General features: G+C 42.7%; 1 protein-coding gene across 2 annotated transcripts in view; it reads left to right on the top strand.

Moving 5' to 3' along the window:
* Positions 1-23,890, top strand: part of dlc1 (DLC1 Rho GTPase activating protein) — a 477,663-nt gene that overhangs the window by 416,238 nt on the left and 37,535 nt on the right. Inside the window, exon 1 of one of the 2 annotated variants that reach the window (XM_069924599.1) lies at positions 19,888-20,310. The exons of the other annotated variant lie outside the window; for it this stretch is intronic. Within the exon in view, the coding sequence (XP_069780700.1) occupies positions 20,286-20,310 (25 nt within the window). The 5' untranslated portion in view covers positions 19,888-20,285. Of the gene's footprint in view, positions 1-19,887; positions 20,311-23,890 lie in introns of those variants that run through there. 2 annotated transcript variants of the gene reach the window in all.

The raw sequence follows: 23,890 nt of genomic DNA on the forward strand, positions 1-23,890 counted from the left end.
TGCTCTGCTTGATTTCACTACTAACCTCAGGTCCATCTCAGATACACTCTCACAATTAGGCTTGGCTGCAATCATTTTATACACAAGAGCAACTTGATCATAACAGGATTCTGCGGTGGGACGATATTGAATTCATGGCAACCTGGATGGGCTTATTTGAAGAAGGAAACTGTTTAACTTTGTGTGCTGATAGTATTCCATTACAAGCAATGTTTAACCTGTCGTCTTCAGTAAATTGCATGTTTCAACCAAACTGAAATGAATTTGTCAAATATTTTTTCACAAAGCTGAAATAGACTGTCTCTGAAGACCAGGTTTGCTGTAAATTCAGATGAATACTTGTCCTGTATGCTGAAAACAAATGTTGGCTTGTTTATTGAGAACTAATTCCCTTCCCCCACCCATCATTCTTGACCCCAACATACTCCCTCCATGTCACAAGTTTTATTGCGCTGACGTGATATAATCCTTTGAGAGCCATTCTTCGGCAAACATTATTTGCATACTTTCTCAACTCACGGGTGCAGGATGATTTGCTGTCACCACAAATGTCCCCTGAGCTATTATAATAAAGCTGCAAAAATGACTTTTGGTCAGTTAGCTCAGATAACATGAGCAATCCCATCTAGCTGTAGGAAGCAGTCTGTAATCAACGTGGAAGCTGCAGCCTTTTGTGGAACTATTTTGTCATGTTTCCAGAGTTATATCAAAAAATTAGTTTCATTTATCTGCACATGTACAAAGATGAAAATAAGTAGAATGCTTATTCTACTTTCCAACGGCACTTTTCTCATGTCAAATCTTAGTATTCATTTTGATCTTTACCAGGAATTAACATGTTTGCTAATTTTTCAAGTGTTTGACCAGGAATAGTATCAGTTGGGATATGTACCCCAGTAATCAATGGGGGACTCAGACACAGGAACATATTATATTTTTGTTTTGAGAACAATGCCCAGAATTTCATAAGATGGCATGGCAGTGATGAGGAACATATGTTTATCACTAAGAAGGTCACAGCCTTAGGCAATAGACCTTTCTTCATTCAGAACAAGGGCTGCTTCTGCATGCCTGTTACCTGATTTTTCACAGTGATAAGAGGGAGCTCAGAGGCATGAAGTCCTTCATACTCTTTCATTAATTTTGCAACTATTGAGATTAGGAGCAAGTGGGGATGTGTGTTGTTGGGTTGAAGGATAGTTCTGTCAAACCTCCCTCTCCCCCTAATAATTATCAAAAATACTAAGATCTAAATAAGGATGAGTTTAAAGTGCTTTCCAAGCATGGTCAAATTTAAAGTCCTTTTCACTTCCTTAGATGCAGGGCAGCTTGCTAGAAATACTGTAGATCTTAAATGTACAGAACACTTAATCACTAATTTTTCCACACCTGGATATCAGAACAGAAATATGTGTTCGCTCAGAAATCTAAATTAATAAAAGCTTTTATTTGTTTTATTTAAATTCACAGTCACTAATTTTAAGAAATAAGTTTTTGGGAAAAAAAGAGTACTTAATGTGGGCTTTAATAATTCAACAGCATCGCAGCAGTGGTGGTATGCTAGACCTGGGAACACCTATTTTAAATCTTGTTTTGATCGTGAAGTTTTTCCATTGCTATCTGTTTAAAGGTATTGATGTTTAAAATACAATATTCAAAGCTTCATATCTTTATTGCTAAAAGGTATGTCGATCTGAAATCCCATTTTTTTTAATTGCAAAAAAAACATAGCGCAAAGAGTTTTTAGTTTTAAAAGAATTAACCCCTGAGAAGTTATGTGTTAATGTCTGTATAAAGGCAGGCCATTATGCTCTGCACACATGTAAACATGCATTATAAAAAAAATAATTAAAATGACATAGAGTCCTAAAGGTGCCCAAGCTTTGTGCGTGTTTATTTTTCATGGAACAAAGTTGAGGGCAGCAGATTTGAATGGCTGATTAAGCAAGCCCTTGCTGTGACCCCTGCAGGCCAGAGCAACCGTAAACCAGTTGTGACCACTGCTATGTGCAGCTGACAATCTGGCCTCTGTTTATCAGTTTTCAGATGGATCTCCAACACAGTCAGTCCCTAAAGGAATCTATCCCACAGAAGCCTCGTTAAACTGCGCCTGTTTTGAATCCCATGTCATCTTGCTGCTGCTTTAGGCGCTTAAAATGCTTCGTGCAGGGAGGACAGCACAGCATCTATGTAATGTTGTTGGTGCTCCTGATGGACACGGAGAAGATTTGCATTTAGAGCAGCCTGAAAAGCAAGCCTGAATTCAGAAGAAAGTACAATGTAATAACTGACTCTGTGGTTAAAAAAATCAGTTGGATTCAAATTAGGAAATTCATTTTAAACTGGATTGAGCACTCAAATCAATTATCATTCCTGAACTGCAACATTTACTTATATCAGCATATTTTTAAAAAATTATGTCCCTGAATGAGTGCATTCTCTTTTGTGTTGTATCCAGCCAGCCTATCTTCTGGCTTCTGAGGATATTCAACGGTTGGAGTTTGCACCATTAAGGCTGATTCTCTCATCATTCAACATATATTATCATCTTTGTACTCCTGCTGGAAACCTTGACAATTAATTTAGATGGATGGATAATCCCCACACTACAATTTGAATTTTTTCTTGCTGCACATAGGACTCCCCATCCTCTGGACAAAGGAGTAAAGTTACACATAATGGTCACATAAGCATACTTTCAAACAAGAGCTCCAGATATAATTCAGAAGTGAGAATTATAACTGACCTTTGCTCTCTCCCTAGATCGGACACAGTGAGCCCAACTGCCTGGCCTGCAGGAAAATGAATCTCAGGGTTATATGTGATGTCATGTATGTTCTCTGGCAATAAACCTGAACTTTCTTGAACTTTGAACTGTAAAAGTCTCCCACTGGACTGGATAAAATCAGAAGAACTCAGGGTCTGACTTGAGATCTCAGTCAGTTTTATAGCTGCATTGAAACAAAAGGCACCTGTTATGTTTGAATCAGAAGACAATACAACACAGCTTCCCACCTTTATAGGGTTAAAACCAGCTGCATTTTCCCAACAGCAAAATCTGAGATAGTTAAAACAAAAGGTCTAGAATTTTCTCATCAGGCTGAGGGAGATGAATTTAGCAGCTGTAACGTTGAGAGCCAATATACAGTGCTGCTCTCCTCCAGTGATGCTTGCAGACAGATGTCAATGGAGAAGCTCTTGTAAAGGAGTTTCTCCTTAATACTCAGGATATCCAGTTCAGTTTGAATAAGCATCGCCTACACTGTGCCTAAATGGCAGTGTGAAGAGAGATGACAATCTGTGAAAATTGATTGTTCACCCTTTGGCTGTCACCTTTCTTTCAGGTGTATGAGATTAACAGTGCCTCTTCAGTTTAAATACTGTAGCCTACTATTTATCAAATGTAGCATTGCAGGCATGAGATTAAGTTCCAGGGAATGAGTATCTGCTCATTATGCTTTCATTTGACACCGAAGATTGATAAATAATTTCGGAAAGGGAAAAAAAAGACTTTTTTTTCATCTAGAAAATGTAGGATTATTCCACAGTCATTAAGGGATTTGTAATTTAATCATATAACCCAACTTTTTTATTTGTTACTCAATAGATTTTTATGAAAACCAAGCTCTGCACTGTTAACATTCTTTGCTAAGCAGCTTCCAGGATGATTTTGCAAATGGTGCATATGATCCACATGGACACACACGATCCTGGATGTGCCTGCTGGAATCCCACAGTGCTAAGATGCACATTTGGATGTTGTTTACTTTAAACCTTTCTTCATAGATAAGACATACCAGTCCTGTGGGCTCAAAGATTTGTGGTCAGTTAGTGAGAACCTGACTGCTCATGTCAGGAGACATGGAATTCGGCACTTCAATCTTCAGGGAGATACAATCTCTGAATTTACCCCTTGCACAGCACCTCACAGTCCCCTCACTATTGATCTTCATTGCCTGTTATCATATTTCTTTTCTCACTATCCTTACTCCAGAGTTATCTGGGATTCACATCGGCCCAGCATATTCAACTGTTTCATGATATGGTTTACAACTCATGATAGACTTATGTTGGATGAAAGCCCAGCTAACTCAGAGCCCAAAGCTCTCTTACTTCACCCCTAGACTTTTCACCCACTGCACCCTGGCCGCAAAACCGAATGATCAGGTATCCTGGACTGTTCTTGGCAAGATTAGGCATTTGCTTCGATTTCCACTGGCTATAATGTAGCTAAGATCCTGGATAAGAAGATGATTTGGGTTTTTAAGTCAGAGCCTGTTTAAAAAGATATCCAGCATCAAGTCATTTTAAAGAATAGGTAAGCTCGTCTTGAGTTAGTAGTTTAAGCAAAGACTGTTTATTTTATAATACATTTTCTGTCTTGTACAGTTTCCATGCTTAAATTTCTGATTATAAGTCAAGAACTTTGTATTCTTTTAACAGTTAGGAGTCAAACCTTGTCGTGGCCTCCACATCAGTGATCTTTTCGTGCATGTTGCCAAACCAAGCCTTTGCCAGTCTGCTCTTTGTTTCTCATTTTCCCCATCAATGTCCACTGCTTTAACCAGTGTAGCCTCTGCTATCTGGGAGCCATCTCCATCTTGCTATCTCTCCCCCACATGTTCAAGGCATCCTGCACATTCTTGTCTTTAATCACAGTGTCACACTCTCCCATCTCATTTTTTTCCTCTTGCCTCTTCCTGTTCAATATCTGCATTTTGTTTCCTGCCTCTGGGAAACTTCTTTACATTCCAGCAAATATAAATGAGCCTTTTGACCACATGCCACACTTTTCAGCTTGAGATAGCCATTGTCTCAATTGTCTTCTTAAATGGTCAATCTTTCTGAGAACTGTGGACAAAAAAGATGCAAGTGACCAAGTGGTTTTGATGACCTGGTCTCTAAGGTAACTCAACATTGTATCATAACATCAAACTACAAAAAAAAATTTGCCTGCTGAAGAAATTTCAGTTGGGACGTGGGACTTTTCTAGAATAGAATGATACCAAAGCATTCTTTTAACCAGGCAAATTAAACGAGCAACAGGTTTTATACCTCTTTACTTAGATTATCAGAAGATAGTTACTTTAACTTCATCTGGCTAAAACTGATTTAGACCAGGCTACAGAAATCAAATAGACAAAAATATTATACAAATGCATTAAGGCAGGTTCTTATAGGTCAACATCACCTCACCCTTTTCTCTTTAGTCTTGATAGAGAGCCCAGACCTGAAATGTTGACTGATCATTTCTCCCAATGGATACTGTCTAATCTACTGAATTCCTCCATTCTTTGTTTGCTCAAGACTCCAATATCTGTGGTCTTGTTGTTTCTCTATTGTTCTACTCCACTGTAAAGTCTCCACAAATGCTGGCTTTGTAGCAGTTCCTAAAATTGTTCTGGTAGCATATCCACTGGAAAGAGAGCAAGGTGGGGTGGTGATTTATTGCGATCAGCAGTTAACCTCAGAAATATTTTCTTACTATTACAATATACTCCAGAAATCAGTGACATTTCAATAAACGGGCCCTCCGTAAATGGTTGCTCAGCTTTCTGGGACAGTTCAGTATTTTCTTCCATACCAATTAGGGTTGCTTGTGAGGTTGACAAAAAGAAACATTTTATTTATATAGGGCCTTTCATGACTATAAAGGGCTCTTCCGTTGTTGAGCTGCACCACAACAGAGACATCAAGCTCCGCATAAACAGTATCACGGTAGTGACGACATCAGATTTCATCAGTTTTGTTGTTTAGCACTTATTCTCGAGGACATACCAAATAGGAACAGGAATAGGCCATTCTGCTCCTTGAGCCTGTTCTGCCATTCATTAAGATCATGGCTGATCTGGCTTCACCTATCTGCCTTGTCCCCATAACCCTTAATTCCTTTATTTTGCAAAAATCTATCTCTCTGCATTTTTAATATTTTAATGAAGAAGCCTTCACTGCTTCCCTGGGCAGAGAATTCCACAGATTCATTACTCTGGGAATAGCAGTTCCTCCAGATCACTGTCCTAAGTCCACTCTCCCATATCTTGAGGTTATGTCTCCTAATTCTGTTCTAACCTTCCAGTGGAAACAGCTCTCCATCTTCTATATTATCTATCACTTTCATAATGACGTGTTCCTATGTGAATCTTCTCATTCTTCCATTTCTATAAAATCCCCTCTCATTCTTCTAAAGAAAACATGAAATTTAGTCTTTGATATTGGGATGTGTACAAAGGTGGCTAATTTGACCAATCTCAGCTTGAAAGATATTTTCTCACAGATGACATAAATGCTTTTGGATTTTGAGATTCTCTTTTTCCCTTTGCACCCTCTATTCTTGCTTCTTCCTCTGAACAAGCATTGCATTTTAGGCAGGTATGCCAAACAGGATAATCCAGTGCTTGCAGTTTCCAGTGTCAACTCTTCAGATGTTCAAGGAGAGTCTTTGAATTTATTTTTCTGCCATTTGCCCTCAGCCAGTTCTCCATGAAGGAACTGCTTTAGTATTCTGGCATCAAGCACCCTTGTATAGTTCCTCGGTTTTGGTGAAAGGTTGAGTATCAGCCAGTACATTGGAGAAATTTCCCCAGCACCTTTTCAGAATAATGCATGAGGTCTTTTACACCCAGCTGTCAGAGCAGATGGGACATTGTTTCAACTTTTCATCCAACCAAACCACAGACTTTTCTCAGCATCAGCCTGGATTATCATCCAAGAATTAACATTCAGTCTCTGGAGACTTCACACAGATTGAGGACTGAACCATGGAAAGTAAGACTAGGCATGGGCCAGCAATGGCTCACAACATTTTTCATTTTGACTCTGCATTACAGTGAATGAGAAAGCAAAATATTCCATTTCTCTCTCCACATTGATTCTTCTTTATGTTACCATGCCAGTAATAGCAGTGTGTAAATTAAATTGTCACAACCTTTTCCAAGCCTATTACCAGACTGAGACAGTTTCTGGCCAAGGCTCTCAAAAGTGGGCGGCACGGTTAGTGTAACGATTAGGGCAACGTTATCGCAGCACCAGTGACCTGGGTTCGAATCTGTTAGAAGATGTTTTCCCTAAGCCTTCGTGGGTTTCCTCTGGGCTCTCTAGTTTTATCCCTCTCTTCAAAAACATACAGGGGCTGTAGGTTAATTGGTGCATTGGGGGGGGGGGGGCATGGGTTAATGGGCCAGAAGGGCCTGTTACCATGCTGTATGTCCAAATTTAATTTAAAAATTAAAAATCAAATGTGTACTGAAATACAAAAATGTGATTTTGTTCTGTGTTGATTGGTTAGTTGCCAATTATCTCTATTTCTTTTCTAATTCATACCTAAACCTTACATCGACCAGTGAATAAATTAATTCAAGTGATTTCTCAATGCTACAGCGTAATTAAATTAAATTTCTAATTTCACACGGCCAACTGGCTGGTGTAGAGCTGAATTCACGCAATGCGTTTGAAATATATGGTCAGCATTATTTTAAATGATCAGGACAGATACTAGCATTGTGTATTCTCACCCCTAAACGCCTGGGGGGGAAATGGCGATGAGCTCTTTGAGCCTCTGCAATTCAGTGGCTTCTTGGTCACATAAAGTGGGGAGTTAAGAAGATATGGGTGTGAACTCATGTATAAGCCAGTTGGGAGTAAAGGGCATTGGTGAAACCTGTAGTTTCATGGTATTTATTAGTAATACTAAATTATTAATTCCAGGTTATTTAATTAACTGCATATAAATTCCCCAGCTCCCAGGATGTGATTTGTTCACATCTCTAAATCTCCAAGTTGCCTATGGCCCTCCTCCTCTTATCGAGGCATATTCCCGATTTTCAGCTCTCCTGAAGGGCTCTAGCCTTAAACATTGATCACCTTTTTATCTTTTCATGAATGCTGCATGACCTGCTGAATTTCTCCAGCATTTTTCGTGTCCTGTAATAGACGCCAGCATCTGCATATTTCTTCTTTACCTCCAAATCTTCAGTCCAGTCCTCTGCATTACTCCAGCAATATTTTTGACCCAATACTACTGTTTCCTATTAAAGAGACAGGCATTATGGGGAAATTTCAACAAGAGATCTTCTGTAAAACAGAACAAAGCAACCCTCTGAGTTGTCAATATTGGAATTGGCTGTGTACGAGGACTGGCATAATGCTGATACAAGCAGCTGTAGCAAGACTCCTGGTCGCCTTTTGTGAAAAATGTAAGGCCAATTTTATGTGTGTCTGGTAATTCAATACTGTGCAGTAAGTGAACTAAATATGGACTGCTCTAAGTGTAAATGTATTAATATTAAGTTCTGTCTAGTCACTCAGAATATAATACCTGAAAGGGGTCAAAGTACTAAGTTTATATTTAATCCAGACACTTTTTAATTTTTGAGATGAAAAACATTTAATTGACATTTTTGTGCTCAAGTGCATGATTCAGAATAGCTGAATGTTATAGAATTAATTTCAAATAATAAAATTGTAAATTTTAACAACTACCACCTTTATTTAAACTCTATTAATGCATTAAAATTGAGATTTGATCATTCAGATAGCAAAATCCTTTATTTTTTTTATTATGGTCTAAATTCCCTGACATCCCAAAGTGTTGCATCAAGAAAATTCAACTTAAAGAGTTGCTGCGGTTCCTGTGTCAACAAATCATTCCAGAGAGTAGATGTTACTTTCCCTGAAGTTGTTGAGGTAAACATGGTTATGTTTTGTTGGATATCACTTATTAGTTACCATTACCCGCTCCTCCATCTGTAGGAAGAACTGCACAAAACAAAGTCAAATATTTTTTACATCAGAACCAGCTACAGATACCAATAAGAGTGAGGGCAATTATGGCCTTGGAGACATCTCCTTTGTTATTTGGTATTACACTGAAAACTTTATAAAAGGCTTTTTCTGGGACTAGAACATGGAACATTACAGCCCTTGATGTTCTGCCAATCTATATCTTCCTACCAAAAAAAATACTAAACCCTTCCTACCTTGTAATCCTTTATTTTCTTTTATCCATGTGCTTGTCTAAAAGTCTCTTAAATGCCCCTAATGTTTCAGCCTCCACCACCATCCCTTCCAAGGCATTCTCAATTGATTTGTTTGCAGGAAAGGCAATACTTAATGCCCCTCGCTGTTTTTAAAAATATAAATTTTATTTCTAAAATATATGCAAGATATACTAAACATTGCATGGCTTTCTTTACATTCATAGTGACATCCCTCACTAATTGATCTTGAACAATAGATGACGAATCAGTCTCTGAGGGAAGGCTAGGAGTTAACTACATTGCTAAGGATCTTGAGTCCCATGTTTGTCAAAGAAAATAAGAAGTCTGATTCCCTTTCTTTCTGGACATTTGAGAGCTGGATATAATTTTTCATAAGTTCAGTTTGATAGCTTTCTATTTCATTGGAGCGCTCACACCCCTAACGTCGAGGTACTCGAGATGGCAGAGGTCGACAGCATCGAGTCCACGCTGCTGAAGATCCAGCTGCGCTGGATGGGTCACGTCTCCAGAATGGAGGACCATCGCCTTCCCAAGATCGTATTATATGGCGAGCTCTCCACTGGCCACCGTGACAGAGGTGCACCAAAGAAAAGGTACAAGGACTGCCTAAAGAAATCTCTTGGTGCCTGCCACATTGACCACCGCCAGTGGGCTGATAACGCCTCAAACCGTGCATCTTGGCGCCTCACAGTTTGGCGGGCAGCAGCCTCCTTTGAAGAAGACCGCAGAGCCCACCTCACTGACAAAAGGCAAAGGAGGAAAAACCCAACACCCAACCCCAACCAACCAATTTTCCCTTGCAACCGCTGCAATCGTGTCTGCCTGTCCCGCATCGGACTGGTCAGCCACAAACGAGCCTGCAGCTGACGTGGACTTTTTACCCCCTCCATAAATCTTCGTCCGCGAAGCCAAGCCAAAGATTTCAGATTTATTTTGTAGTACTGGAATTTGAATTTGTAGTCTCAGATAAATTGTCTATAGCTCTGAATTAACATAACCACAATGCTCCTGTGTCCCAAAATATAAGAAATAGGAACAGGTGGCAATACATTTAGTTTCTCAAATTCTATCCACTAGTAGCAGGTTGATAATTGATATAGTTCATGCCCATTTTCTTATTTGATCTCCCATTCCAATTCCATTGTTATGCAAGATCCATCAACCTCATGTTTAATTAAACTCAAAGATGGAGCGACAGCACTCTTTTTATCCCCCTTACTTCCTTTCTTCCCCTTCTTTAGTTCTTACTCATACATTATTTTTACATCTTTATATGTATTTTATCGTTGTTCTTCATTCTTGTTACATCTCTTCATCTCTCCTTCTGTCCTGCAGGCGTTCTGCAAATTCTCATGCTTCCTCCGGATCCGAGAACAGTCTGTTTTGCTCCCCAGGGATAAATATTTTAAGCACAGCTGGACATCTTAACATAAATTTATAACCTTTTATCCATAGGATCAATTTTGCTGTATTAAACTCCTTCCTCTTCTTTAAGAGTTCAAAACTTATGTCTGGGTAAAAAAATATTTTTTGACCCTTGTATTCCAATGGTTTTTTGTCTTCTCTAATTTTCTTCCTTGCCCACTCCAGTATATTTTCTCTTGTCGTATATCTCAAAAATTTCACTAAAATGGATCTTGGTTTTTGCTGTGTCTGTGGTTTCGGAGCTAGTGTTCTGTGTGCCCTTTCTATTTCCATTCCTTCCTGTATTTCTGTCATTCCCAAGACCTTTGTGATCCATTCTTTTATAAATTCTTTCATATCTGTGCCTTCTTCATCTTCCTTTAGACCCACTATTTTTATGTTGTTTCACCTACTATAATTTTCCAACATATCAATTTTCTGAGCTAACAACTCTTGTGTCTCTTTAATTTTTTTGTCACTTTCTTCCAATTTTCTTCTTAAGTCATTCACTTCCATTTCTACAGCCATTTCTCATTCTTCCACATTTTCTAATCTTTTCCCTATTTCTGTCATGACCAGCTCTAATCTACTCACTTTTTTTCTGTACTTTTCATTTTTCTTTTCATTTCACTAAATTCTAATGTCAACCATTCTTTTAATGCTCTCATTTGTTCTTGAAAATTTTTTTTATCTATATTCTGTCCATCTATTTTACCTTCTATTTCTCTGTGCAGATCTTGGTCTTCTTCTTCCTCTTCTTCTGTGTCTGCTCCTGTGTTTATATCTTCTTCTTCTCTTCCTTTTATCTGTGTCTCTTCTGACTTTCCTGATGAGTTGCTTGCCTCACATTGCTGGGCTTCTTCTTGCTTGGCTTCTTGCTGTTGGTCCTCTTCTTCTGGGCTACTCATCTGTTGAGCCTCCTGTTGCTGCTCTTCTTTCCTATCACTCCCTTTCCTGTCGCTTTCCTCTTCTTCCAGCTGAGAGCCCTGGTGTCAGGCATCCCTCAGCTGGTCGTGTTGTGTTTGCCCGCTCCTCGGCTAAGCCCCCCTCCCGTCAGTGTTCTCCTTCTCCTTAGAGCACTTCTGTTTGGCTCAGAGAGCCATTTTTGCAGTCCAGCGGTTGGGGGGTCGCGACTCTGCAGGGTTGTCACCAACCTTGGAGAATGGACTCTCTTCTCCACGACGGCTCCCTGTTTCTTTATGCAGGTAAGGCCTTCTCCTTTCTCTTCCAGCATCTTTTCTTCTTTTTTTTCCAGTTGTTTTTACTTTTTCCTTCTTGGGTGCCATTTTCTTTCTTTTCTCTACAACTTTATCTTTTATTTGTTATGTTTTGTGTTTCTTGAACTTTGTATTTTCTTCACTTTATTTCTTCTTTTCTGGAGAGGGTTGGTATTCTCCTACCGGCCATTACTCCATCACGTGACTCCCGAGTGACAGCACTCTATAGGATAGGGAAGGTTTCAAATGTTCAACGGAGACATTTATCCTTGCTTCGATCCTAAATGATCAGCCCAAAACTCTAGTTAGGGGAAACAACTGCCTCGTTTCTTAATATCTATATTGTGTGAACCCTTCTCAGACTCTTAACAAAATAGCCATTCATTTGATTGTTTCTCTGAGTCGGTTTAGCTTTATCTTATTCGGTATCTCCTCAAAAGCAGCCAACCATTCCAGGAATGAATTAAGTGAATCGGTATTGCACCATCTCCAAAATTAAGTCAAGCCAGTCCAATTTCTATAAAAAACAAAATGTGAATTAAAAAAGTGTATATTTACATCAGTTTCATTCTGTATTCCTTCAGCGCATGCATTATGTAAGACAGGAAGGACCCTAGTTTTGTGCAGTAGCTTCAAGTTATATGTAATACGCATCCAACTCCTGGATTTTTATTCACAATGCAGTCGGCTGGATAGTCCAGAAATATGCCTATGAAGCCATTTTCTGTATACATTAGAACAGTTCTCCCAGATCTAATCCAATCCTAGTGCTAGTCACCTTTAAATTACTTTTTTTTTGTAATTTAGGCGTACAGCATGGTAACAGGTCCTTCCAGCCCATGAGCTCATGCTGTCCAAATACCCAATTAACCTACTCACCCCATAAATTTTGAAGGGTGGAAGGAAACTGGAACCCCCAGAGGAAACCTACACAGACATGGGGAGAACATACCAAACTCCTTGCAGACAGTGCCAGATTCCAACCCGGGTCACTGTAATAGTGCGGCGCTAACCATCTCTCTTCCAGGTCTCCCATCACCTTCCCTTGATGTGGGCCAGCATCTTCTCAAGCTTACAACCTTCACCAACCCAATTTACCCTGCAACTCAAGCAGCAAAGGGCAATTGAAATTCTTTAACTTCCTGGCCCCAGGTCCCATCCATCAATCATAATACTGTACCGACATTTAATACAAAAAATGGCCTAAACTGTCCTTCAGATAAAAGTAAATTCAAATTCCACCCTCCTGCCCCTACCCCACAAATCAAATCTTTTTCTCACCATTTTTAATGATGTGCTTACCGATATGAATAACATCTGCCACCTCCAGCCAGTCATTTAACAAGCCTGTTTCCCTTTGCAGGCTCTTTCTACCCACCACACTACATTTTCCCACCCAACAGCATATCACCATCATCATTCATTTATCAGGTGTGGGTGTGTTCGGCAAGGCTAACATTTATTGCCCCTCCACAACTGTATGAGGAATAAGTGAAAAGGCACCTTACTGAATTGCTGCATGGATAGATTACACTCTGTCCTTTTATCTAAGTCTAAGGTCAAGAAGACAATAGATAATCCATCAGAGTTTGACATTGACCCATGACAGAAAGCAAGGATGGAGAAGGTACCTATTATTCTCTTGTTCTATAAAGCAATTATTAACATGATCCAGTTTTTTGGTTGGACAGGCTCATTTTTATTATGAGAGACAATCGTCAGAATGTAGGAACAATATTAACCAAAGAGATTATTCAGAAAACTTTTATGTAATTATTTTAGGCAGGAATAATAAAAGGGAGGTTTAATGTTTCATTCCCAATCTTGGCTTTTCTAGTGTGCCAGGAGTGATTTATAAAACAACACAATCCAATCTTTTCACCCTTACCTTCCAGCCTTTAACCCTTTCCTGTAAAAAGGGCAATAATGGTATACTTAGTTTTCTTAAGCTGATTATGTGTCCTGGAATTTTGTGTGCACAGTTGCTGTTTGCCATGTAGTCATGATGAAGCCTAAATGCATGTGGTCATTTTGATAATGAACTGAAATTTGCTGTGAAATGCGGTGGCCAGGTTTGTCCACACAACAGAGGCTGCTTCAAGAAAAGTATCTCCTTGGTCTTGAAGCCTTTTTTGGTATTCTGGACAGAACTCAAAATGTCCATTAAAAAAAGGATTGCTGTAACATTGAATGAGTCACAAGGAGACCAAAGCTATAGACGTAAGAATTCTCTTTTCAACACAGCCAGATGCAAAGAGGAGGCTAATGGGGTCTAGAACAAATCTTATGGGAGAATCTCCAAGTGGAAAGTTAAAAAAAATGTTCATAAGCTTTAAGCACAAAGGTAACAGAAGGCAATTTAATTGTCACCATTTTCTTCAATATTTTGGGTTTAGGCAAATGATTCCAAAGAATTGCACATTTACAATTGAGCGCATCATAGCAGCAACTGTAAATATCCAAATACCTTTGTTGGGACAAAATAGATGGAACTTTCAAAAGCTTTTGAAGATAGAAACCAACACACCCAAAATATTCAAATGCCTGAATCTGGGCATTTAAATTCGGCTGACATTTTCTACAGCCCTAGTTTGAGTCCTTTGTGTCATAGAACAGCACAGGAACAGGAACAGGTCCTCAGCCCATGTGTGTGTGCTGAACATGATATCCAAATCAAAATAAAACTGCCGCTAGCACCTGATAGATATCCCTTCATAATCATGTGTCCATTGAGAAATCTCTTAAACGCTACGATTGCATCTGCTTCCACTGGAAGCCCATTTCAAGCACCTACCACTCTATGTAAAAATATTTGCGCTGCATAATCCCCTATAAACTCCCTTTCCCTCACTTTAAAAGTGAGTGGCACTTTTGCCCTGGGAAAGAGATTCTGTCTGTTCGCTATATCAATGCCTCTCATGACTTTATCAGAATCTGCTCAGCCTCCTATGCTCCAGAGAAAACAACCCAATTTGTGTAATCTCTTTCCATAACTCACACCTTGTAAACCACACTACCTGCTGGTAAACCCTTTCTGTACCCTTTCCAAACCCTCCACATCCTTCCTGTAATAGGGCAACCAGAACTGCACACAGTATTCCAAGTGTAGCCAAACCAAATTCTTTATATAACTGCAACATGTACTCCTTACTTTGATAATGTCCTGCCCAATGAATCCAAACATACCATATGCCTTCTTCTTCACCAATTCTACATGCATGGTCTCTTGCAATGAACTATGGACCAGGCCATCCCTCTGCACACTAATACTTTTCAGAGCCCTGCCATTAACTGAATATATTCCCTTTACATTTGATCTCCCAAAGTGCAACACCTCACACTTGCCGGAATTAAGTTCCATCTGCCTTTTCTCTCCCCATATCTATAATTGATCTAAATCCTATTGCATTGTTTGATATTAATTTAATTTTAATTTTATTTGTTTTAATTTAATTTAGACATACAGCACAATAACAGGCCCTTCCAGCCCAAATATCCCAATAGAGAATGCCACGCAATTATATCTAACCTTCTGCCATTCTTTTATTGTATTTCACCAGCAATGTGTGGAGATCAGCTGTGTGGAAATCTAGGTTTTTCTTCTCTCCACCATTGAATTTCTTTCATGCCCAAATAAGTGCAGTTTCTATTCCCCCAACTTACAAGGTCACATCAGCCAAATGAAAGGAAGACCAAATTATTGGTTAACAGATAAATATGGCTCTGTAGCGGCCCATGCAAGGAGACGCAGACCGGCCCACAAAATGGCCAACGAATGCAGCAACCGCGCGGACCTGTGTGGGTGGGGGTGGGGGGGGGGGGGGGTTGGGGAGACACAAAAGTCGTCGTCCCAGGTGACCTCCACAATAAATTTGTCTCCATTCCAAGGCTTATTCTTATCCACACTCATGTAGCACGAACACTACATTGGTGACCCTGACAGGTCCAACCAGCAGTTGGACCCAAAGATGACGGTTCAAGTGGAGCCAGCAATCATCCACGCAGTCTCACTCAGGCTCCCAAGGTTTTTGGTGTCGCAGCCATGCATGTGGTACATGCGGGCCGCGGCTCAATTCCAGTTTTGACATATCGCCGCCAGCAACACCCATTACTTCTACATCGTGAGTGCTCTGAATCAAGACACACCAGCAAAAGTCGTACACTTCCTACAGCAGCCTCCAGAGCAAAGCAAATATGCAGCCCTCGAAGAGCTGTTAACCTGCACTTTTGGGGTTTCCCAGCGCTGTCCGATTGCTGCATATGGACGGATTTGGGGACAGGACTCCATCCGACCTAATGAGCAAGATTCTGACTTTGACTGAGGGCCACAAGCCTTGTCTGCTCTTTGAGCAGATCTTTTTGGAGCAGCTGCTTGAGGATATCCAACTCTTGCTCATGTTGAGAACTTCAGCGACCCTTGGAGGGTTGCAGCCTGGGAGGACATACTCTGGAGAGTAAAGAAGGACACCAGTGCCATTGTAGACCATATCAGCAAGCTCCACAAGCAGCCACCAGTGAGACCAAGATCAGCAGCGAGGCAAGTTAATACCCCGAGACAGTTCTGCTACTATCATCAGTGATGGGGTGTGGAGGCCTGTCAATGCTGCCCACCCTAAGGGTTTCCAAGAAATGCTCTGGCCAACCATCGTTAATGTCTGCGGCAGTTGGCCCACATGATAGCCTCCTCTCTGTTTTGGATTCCTTAGGCAGGTGTTTCCGGGTTGACACTGGGACCGAGAAAAGCATCCTACCCCCTGCAAGCCTCGACACCCACAGTGGCAAGCAGGGCCCAGCACTGAGGGCAGCCAGCAGCTCCTCCATCCAGACTTTTGGGACCCGCACCATCCCTCTTCAGGTTGGCAACAGTCACTTTACATGGACATACACCCTTGCAGCAGTGGTGCAACCGCTCCTAGGTGCCAACTTCCTTCGGCCTCACTGCTTGCTTATCAACCTCAAGAAACGGAGTTTGGTAGACACCAGAACTTTTCATATTCTGCCTCTGGGGGAAGCCAAACTACCCGTCACCACCCCCCCCGCCGCCCGCCACCTGGACTCTATAACACTCTCGGACAATGAATTCGTCTGCATCCTGGTAGAGTTCCCCTCAATAGTGGCTCAACAGCTGAGCCAAAGCATGGAGTAAGGCATCACATTCTGACCAATCCAGGCCATGTCGGCTTCCCCCTGAAAAGTTCAGCCTAGAGAAGGAGGAATTTAAGAAAATGGAGGAACTGGGGATTGTGTGGCACTCCAACAGCCCTTGGGCTTCCCCCCTCCACATGGTGCCCAAAACAGCAGGGGGGGGGCAGGTGGTTGGGGGGCGGGTGGTTGGGGGCCATGCAGTGACTACTGCCACTTTATTGTGGCCACCACACCTGACAAATATCTCATGCCCCACATCCAAGACTTTTCCAGCAACCTGCACAGGGCACAGGTGTTTTCCAAGGTGGACCTCATCCAGAGGTACCACCAAATCCTAGTTCAGCCCCAGGACGTCCCCAAGACTGCAATCATAACCCACCTTGGCTTGTTTGAATTTCTCTGCATGCCCTTTGGTCTAAAGAATGCAACGCAAACTTTCCAGTGGCTGATGGACACAGTGGGCTGGGACCTCCCATTTGCGTTCATCTATTTGGACAATATCCTCATGACCAGTCACAACCATAAAGACCACATTGCCCACCTGAGACAACTGCACCTGGTTGAGTGGGCTGACAATTAACCCTATGAAGTGTCAATTTGGCCTGGACACTTTTGACTTCCTCGGATACAGGATGAACAGATACAGGACTACACCCCTTCCTGAAAAGGTCGAGGTGGTCCAGCACTTCATCAAGCCACGCACAATAAAAGGGCTGCAGGAATTCACTGGTGTGCTAAACTTTTACCATAGGTTAATACTGGCAATATCCCACATCATGTGCCCACTCTTCGCACTGATGATGGGCAAGTCAAAAGACAGGACTTGGGATTTTGAATCTCCCAGGGTGTTCCAAAATGCCAAAGATATGCCAGCCAATGCCACCCTCCTGGTCCACCATAGACCACCTCCAGCACAGTGGTAGGTGCTTCCTGGAACAGCTCATTGAAGACCAGTGACAACCCCACCCTCCAGAGCACAAATACAGCACTTTCGACCGAGAGCTATTGGTGCTGTACCTGGCGGTAAGACATTTCCGTTATTTTTTTGGAAGGCTAGCAATCACAAGCTGCTGCCATTCGCCTTCCATAATGTATCGGACCCGTGCTCAGCCCAATTACAGAGGCACTTGTCCTATGTGTCCAAATTTACCACAGACATACAGCACATCGCAGGGAAAAGTAACGTGGTAGCCGACGCTCTGCCATGCCCCACAATCGAGTCAGAACATGAGCTGTCCCATGGAGTCAACTACATGGCCCTCACCAAAGCCCAGCAGCAGGACCCTGAGATCCCCACGTATAGGACAGCCATCTCCGGTTTCAGAGTAGAAGACATTCCCTTCAGCCCAGCTAACAGGTCACTGTTGTGCGACGTCTCTACCAGCAACCCCCACCCCATTATCCAAGCCGCATGGAGATACCAGGTTTTTGATGTCATCCACAACTGGCGCATCCCGCAATCTGAGCCACTGTCAAGATGATGGCTAGCAGGTTTGTCAGCCACTGCCTCTGTAAGTAGGTCAGCCAGTGGGGCCAAAACCTGCACGAAAATGCAGATTCACATGAGGGCACCCACACAGACCTTTGAACCAGTGCGGTGTAGCTTCAGCCATGTACACATCGACATAGTGGGGCCGTTACCAGTTTCCCATGGGGCAAGATACCTCTTGGCTATGGTTGACTGCTCCACGAGGTGGCCTGAGGCAGTCTTGCTGGCTGAGACCACCACAGAAACATGCCAGGGCACTCAAAAACACTTAGGTGTTTAAATTCAGGATCCCAGAGCAGCTAACCTCAGACAGGGGGGCACAATTTACCTCTGGGCTCTGGGCAGCACTGGCTAACTTCCTGGGGACACAGCTCCATCACACCACAGTGAATCAGCCTCAGGTCAATGGATTGGTGGAGTAGTTTCACTGGCATCTCAAGGCAGCCTTGATGGCTTGGCTCAAGGGTCTCAACCGAGTTGACTAACTGCTTTGGGTCCTGTTGGGGATTCGTACCGTGCCAAAGGACTTCAATGCCTTGGCAGCAGAGATGATCTATGGCACACCCTTAATCATTCTGAGGGAGTTCTTGGCCCCCAATAAACACCTGGAAGATTGCACGGCAACCTTCGAGAACTTGCAGCAAAAACTGGGGTCCCTGGTCCTGAGGCAACCCCCTCATCTTGACCAGCCCAAACATAACATCCACAGGGTCTTAAAGACTTGTCAGTGCATGTTTGTGAGAAGAGGTGCACTACAGGGTCACCAGCGACAATGGATCCACCTTCATGCTCGACATCAGCAGTAAGGAGAAGTCTTTTACTGTCGACCGCTTGAAAACAGCATATCCACTCCTGTCCCATGACACAAGTCAACGGCCTGATTGCCGGTTCGAGGTGGGGGGGGATCTTGTATATGGCTCGTGCATGGAGACGCGGACTGGCCCACAAAATGGCCAATGAACCCAGCTACCATGTGGACCTGGCCATCGTCCCAGGTGACCTCCCGCACAGCGGGAAGATGGGGAACTACGGCGGGAACGCCAGCCAATCCGAGGCTGGAGCTCTGATGACACAGGGCCTTAACGTCAGCGCCTTGGGCCCATATAAGCGTGACAGCCAGTGCAACAGACCAGTCTCGATTCCAAGGCTTTGGTGTGCGTGCCATTCCTCTCCACGCTCGCGTAGCGTGAATGTTACAGCCCACTAGTTAAAGCCTCTTCTTTGACCAACCTCAAGTTCTTTTAAACAGGGCACATAAGCTTCAGTTTGACAATACATCCTGAAGGTGGTTCCTCTGCCAACTCCCCCTGTCCAATACTAAACACACAATACAAATTTGGTTTTCCTCCAAATGGAACTTTATTTGAAGGAACTACCTTTTTAAAAGCGATGTTGGATTAGCTGACCATTTTATTTCAGAGGAAAGTAAAGGAAACTGCAGATCCTGCAAAAGTAGAAAACTTCTGGACATACTCAGCGGGTCAGGTCACATCTGCGGGGAGAGTCAGCGTTCCAGTCTTGAAAAGTCTTAGTTTTGTTTTGGTCCATTAACACTTCGGGGAACATACAATTAGTGGAGACCGTGACTGAGGTGGATGCTTTGGGAATCGGGCAGTGAGTGGCAAGAAACGCGCGTGTGTAACGAGCTGAGAGAAGGGGGGTCGGCCGAGCAACCGGGAAGGAGTGGCTACTGTGCTGAACTCCAGCGTTGCACTGAGTGCGAATCAGCAGAGATGAGATCAGAGACGATGTGATCGCTTCGGAGGCTCTGTACGAATAGAATGCGACTCAGTTAACCAGCTCAGACATTCGGCGGTGCAGAGCAGCAAATACTTAGACCCGGGACATGGAACTATAACATTCTGTGATAACTGGAAATCTTTAACCGACTTCGAAATATAGAAATCATTGCCAGTTTCAAGGACTTTTCGCCCAGTTTGGGTCACCGTTTTTATTTCCATCGGATATTGAGGGAAATGAACAATCCAGGCAATCTTCCCGTGTCTCCGAAGTTATAAAGCGAGTCTGATGTGAATGCTGGAAACGATGATTTTAACACGTAAGCATGCAACGAGGGTGGCTTGGAGGAGCCTGGTTCCCATGTAATAGTCCAATTCACTTAATCGAACTAAAGAATAGACAGAAATCGTTGGAAGTTGACACTTTTGTGCTCGGCTGATTCGGTCCCAAGTCAACCGTTTGTAGGTGGTTACAGTCTGGTTGAAAACGCACGACTGAATGTTCTTTCAATGGCATTTTTTTTAAAGCGAACTAAACCAAGAGGATTTATTTGGTGCATTATCATATCAAAGCGTTCGACCTGTACATTTTCATCCCAGCTGCGATGGAATAGATAGATTGGGCAGCAAAGTGCTGAGTTTCCTGTTTGAGATGTAGGGGTTGGGGGTCCCGATGAGTTCGGGGGCGTTGAGTGTGACCGGAGCGATGGGTTTGGTGTGTCCACATCACGCTCTCCCTCACAGCCGACTCCGCGCTGAAAGATATCTGAGAGGCAAGCCCTGCCCTGCACGTAACCCGCGTCCGGGCGACCTCCGCAGCCCGCGGCCAAATTCATCTGATCCCTTCCTTCAATCCATCTGCCTCTCGTTTGCTTCTCTGGGGTCGGCGTTCGCTCTGAGGGAGAGAGGGGGGAAAAAATCACGACCTTAATGTTTATTTCTGCAAAGGTCCCCAGAATTAGGAGAAAAAAAGCATTGGAAATTTGCAAGTGTTGTCAGTGTGAAGAGTGTTTCGGGTTCTGATGATGTGCGAGCGGTGCTGGAGCCTCAGACCGGGTCCTCTGAACCTTTTTGTACAGTTCTCTACTAAGTTATGACAGAAAGTAAGGGACAGGGAGTTGCTGGATGTCCCGGGTGGGATTGCAGCCTGCGACGTGGCTCCGTGCCTTGTCTGACTGTGACACGACGCACTCAGACGGAGTTAGGACCCAGCGGAATCCTCGGGCCGGACAGTGAGCTCAGAGGTCAGTGGCGGCCCTTTTGATCCATGGGGACGTGTGGCCCCCGTCAATCCGCCGCCCGGCCGACTCCTGTGGCATCACGAGCAGGGGGAGAAAGAGATGTGAAAACAAACTGGCCGCCTCCACCATTGTCTCGCAGGCTCCCAGCTCTCCTGCCCCACGTCAGCTGCCATCCACATGGGTACTGATGGGGACGCAGCAGGATGCGCTCACTCTCTCAGACTCTGGCAGCGAAGTCGCTTCTCCAGAGACGAGAGGTCTCACTTCAACCGCAAGTGGGACACTTCGTCAAGTTACCTCCAACACAAAGCAGTTTTAGCTTATGTGCCCCATTCATATTTGTTGCTTTATACATTTTGTTGGTAATGTCTTGCGAAGACTGCGAGCACAAAATGCTGCCTTCAACCCTGTGCAGAATAAGGGGGAGTTCATTGATTGGACTTCTATTCAAACACCTACTTGATCCAGTGGCCATTGGTCCAATAGAACTCCGTTTTTATCGAAGAATGGCACACAGGCATTTCCTGCTGACCTTTTCGTTTTTATTCTAAATTATCTCATATAGTGGCAAAACTGGCATTCAAGTTGACGTCAATATAAAAATCCTGTACTTGCACATGAAGCCATTGTGGTTAAAAACATGTGCATTCCATATAACCATATAACCACTTACAGCACAGAACAGGCCAGTTCGGCCCTACTAGTCCATGCCGTAACAAATCCCCACCCTCCTAGTCCCACTGACCAGCACCCGGTCCATACCCCTCCAGTCCTCTCCTATCCATGTAACTATCTAGTTTTTCCTTAAATGTAACCAATGATCCCGCCTCGACCACGTCTGTCGGAAGCTCATTCCACATCCCCACCACCCTTTGCGTAAAGAAATTTCCCCTCATGTTCCCCTTATAATTTTCCCCTTCAATCTTAAACTATGCCCTCTAGTTTGAATCTCCCCCACTCTTAATTGAAAAAGCCTATCCACGTTTACTCTGTCCCTTTTAAAATCTTAAACACCTCTATCAAGTCTCCTCTCAATCTTCTACGCTCCAGAGAAAAAAGCCCCAGTCTGCACAACCTTTCCCTGTAACTCAAACCTTGAAATCCTGTCAACATTCTCGTGAACCATGTAGTGGTGCTTTTGAAAGGACCTTTGTTCATGTCTGATCATTTTTAATTGTTCACGGTTCACTTTGAGCCTTAATAAGGACACAATTGCATTTACTTTACAAATATTTTCACCAAAACAAAGCAGAAACAATTCTAATAAAACTGCACAAGTGAAGAGTGGACACCTCAATGTTATTTATGAAAATAGATCAGCGTTGGTTAAGTACTGTTTTACAGTGTATTGATGGCTTGGCATTCCAAATATAAATGTACAGCAGGGAATGTGGGGTTGCTATTGCTCTTGGGTGCATCAGTTCTGATGCAAGATCATCAATTGAAATGTTAGCTCTCTTTTCCCTCTCTCCACAGATGTCTGACTTCAATACAGCAATTTACTTTTTAAAAAAATTTCAGACCAACAGCACCTGCAGTTATTTTATCTCAATGGCACTGCATTCACATCACATTGTTTAATAAATCAGTCATAGTGGAATATTACCACTCCACATCGAGGGAGAGAGGCACAAGAATGGCATGGGGGAGTGGAGGGGTACAGATCCAGTCCTGACCTGTGCGGCTGTCTCTGTGGAGCCAGTGGAGCTTGCCCATTCTCGCTGTGACCGTGAGCTTCCTCCAGGGGCTCCAATTTCCTCCCACATCTCAAAGACATACAGGTTGATGCAGTTGGTTGTGGTAAGTTGCCCCTGGTGTGTAGGTGAGGTTAGAATCTAGCTAAAGATGAAGGGAATGTGGCAAGAAAAGAATGGAGTTGGTGCTTAATGGTTGGTGTGAATTTGATGAGCTAAAAGGCATGTTTCTGTGTTGAATATTTCTGTTTGTACAGTTCTCTACTAAGTTATGACAGAAAGTAAGGGTGAAGTTATATTTGCATCACACAATCTAACAAATCTGTTCACAATATTCTGTCAGGATGCACAAACACAGTTCCTTTTTTTAATCTTTAACTTGCTCTTGTTACCTTTCAGACAAAATTAGGATGAAAACATAACAAGCAAGCAGCTTGCCCAGAGTTGATATATATAAATCTGTCACCAGGAGAGAAAGGCTCCATAGCCTTTTATATATTCATTGAATCCATCTGGCCTTCAACCATTAGTGTTCCATAGTGCAGCTAATTAGCAGTGGCTACCTCCATTATTTCTCTTATGTTTCTTTTTCCAGTGTCTTCTTTCAGGATCCAGCAGATGGCTGTGGCCTCCTGTAGTCCCCTGACCCCAATATGATAAAAAGAATTTTGTGACCGATTAAAGTCCTGCAGATGCAGCTCGATGTCAGTGTCTGTTCACTTGTGTTTGTTCAGGATACATCTGGTGAATGCAGCTTGTAATAGGGAACTTGACAGGATGGTTCAGCATTATAAACAGGAGCCTCATGCTTTACTTTTCCCCTTAGTAACAGGAAACAAGCACAGGAAAGGAGGTAGAGCCAAAGATCCTGAATGGCTCCAGACAATATTAAACTCACCACACAGAATGCCAAACTCATCATGTCTATAAATAACAAAGAGAAAAATAAGTACTGTAAGATTGAT

The sequence above is a fragment of the Narcine bancroftii genome, chromosome 3, assembly GCF_036971445.1.
Source record: "Narcine bancroftii isolate sNarBan1 chromosome 3, sNarBan1.hap1, whole genome shotgun sequence".
Lineage (NCBI taxonomy): Eukaryota > Metazoa > Chordata > Chondrichthyes > Torpediniformes > Narcinidae > Narcine > Narcine bancroftii.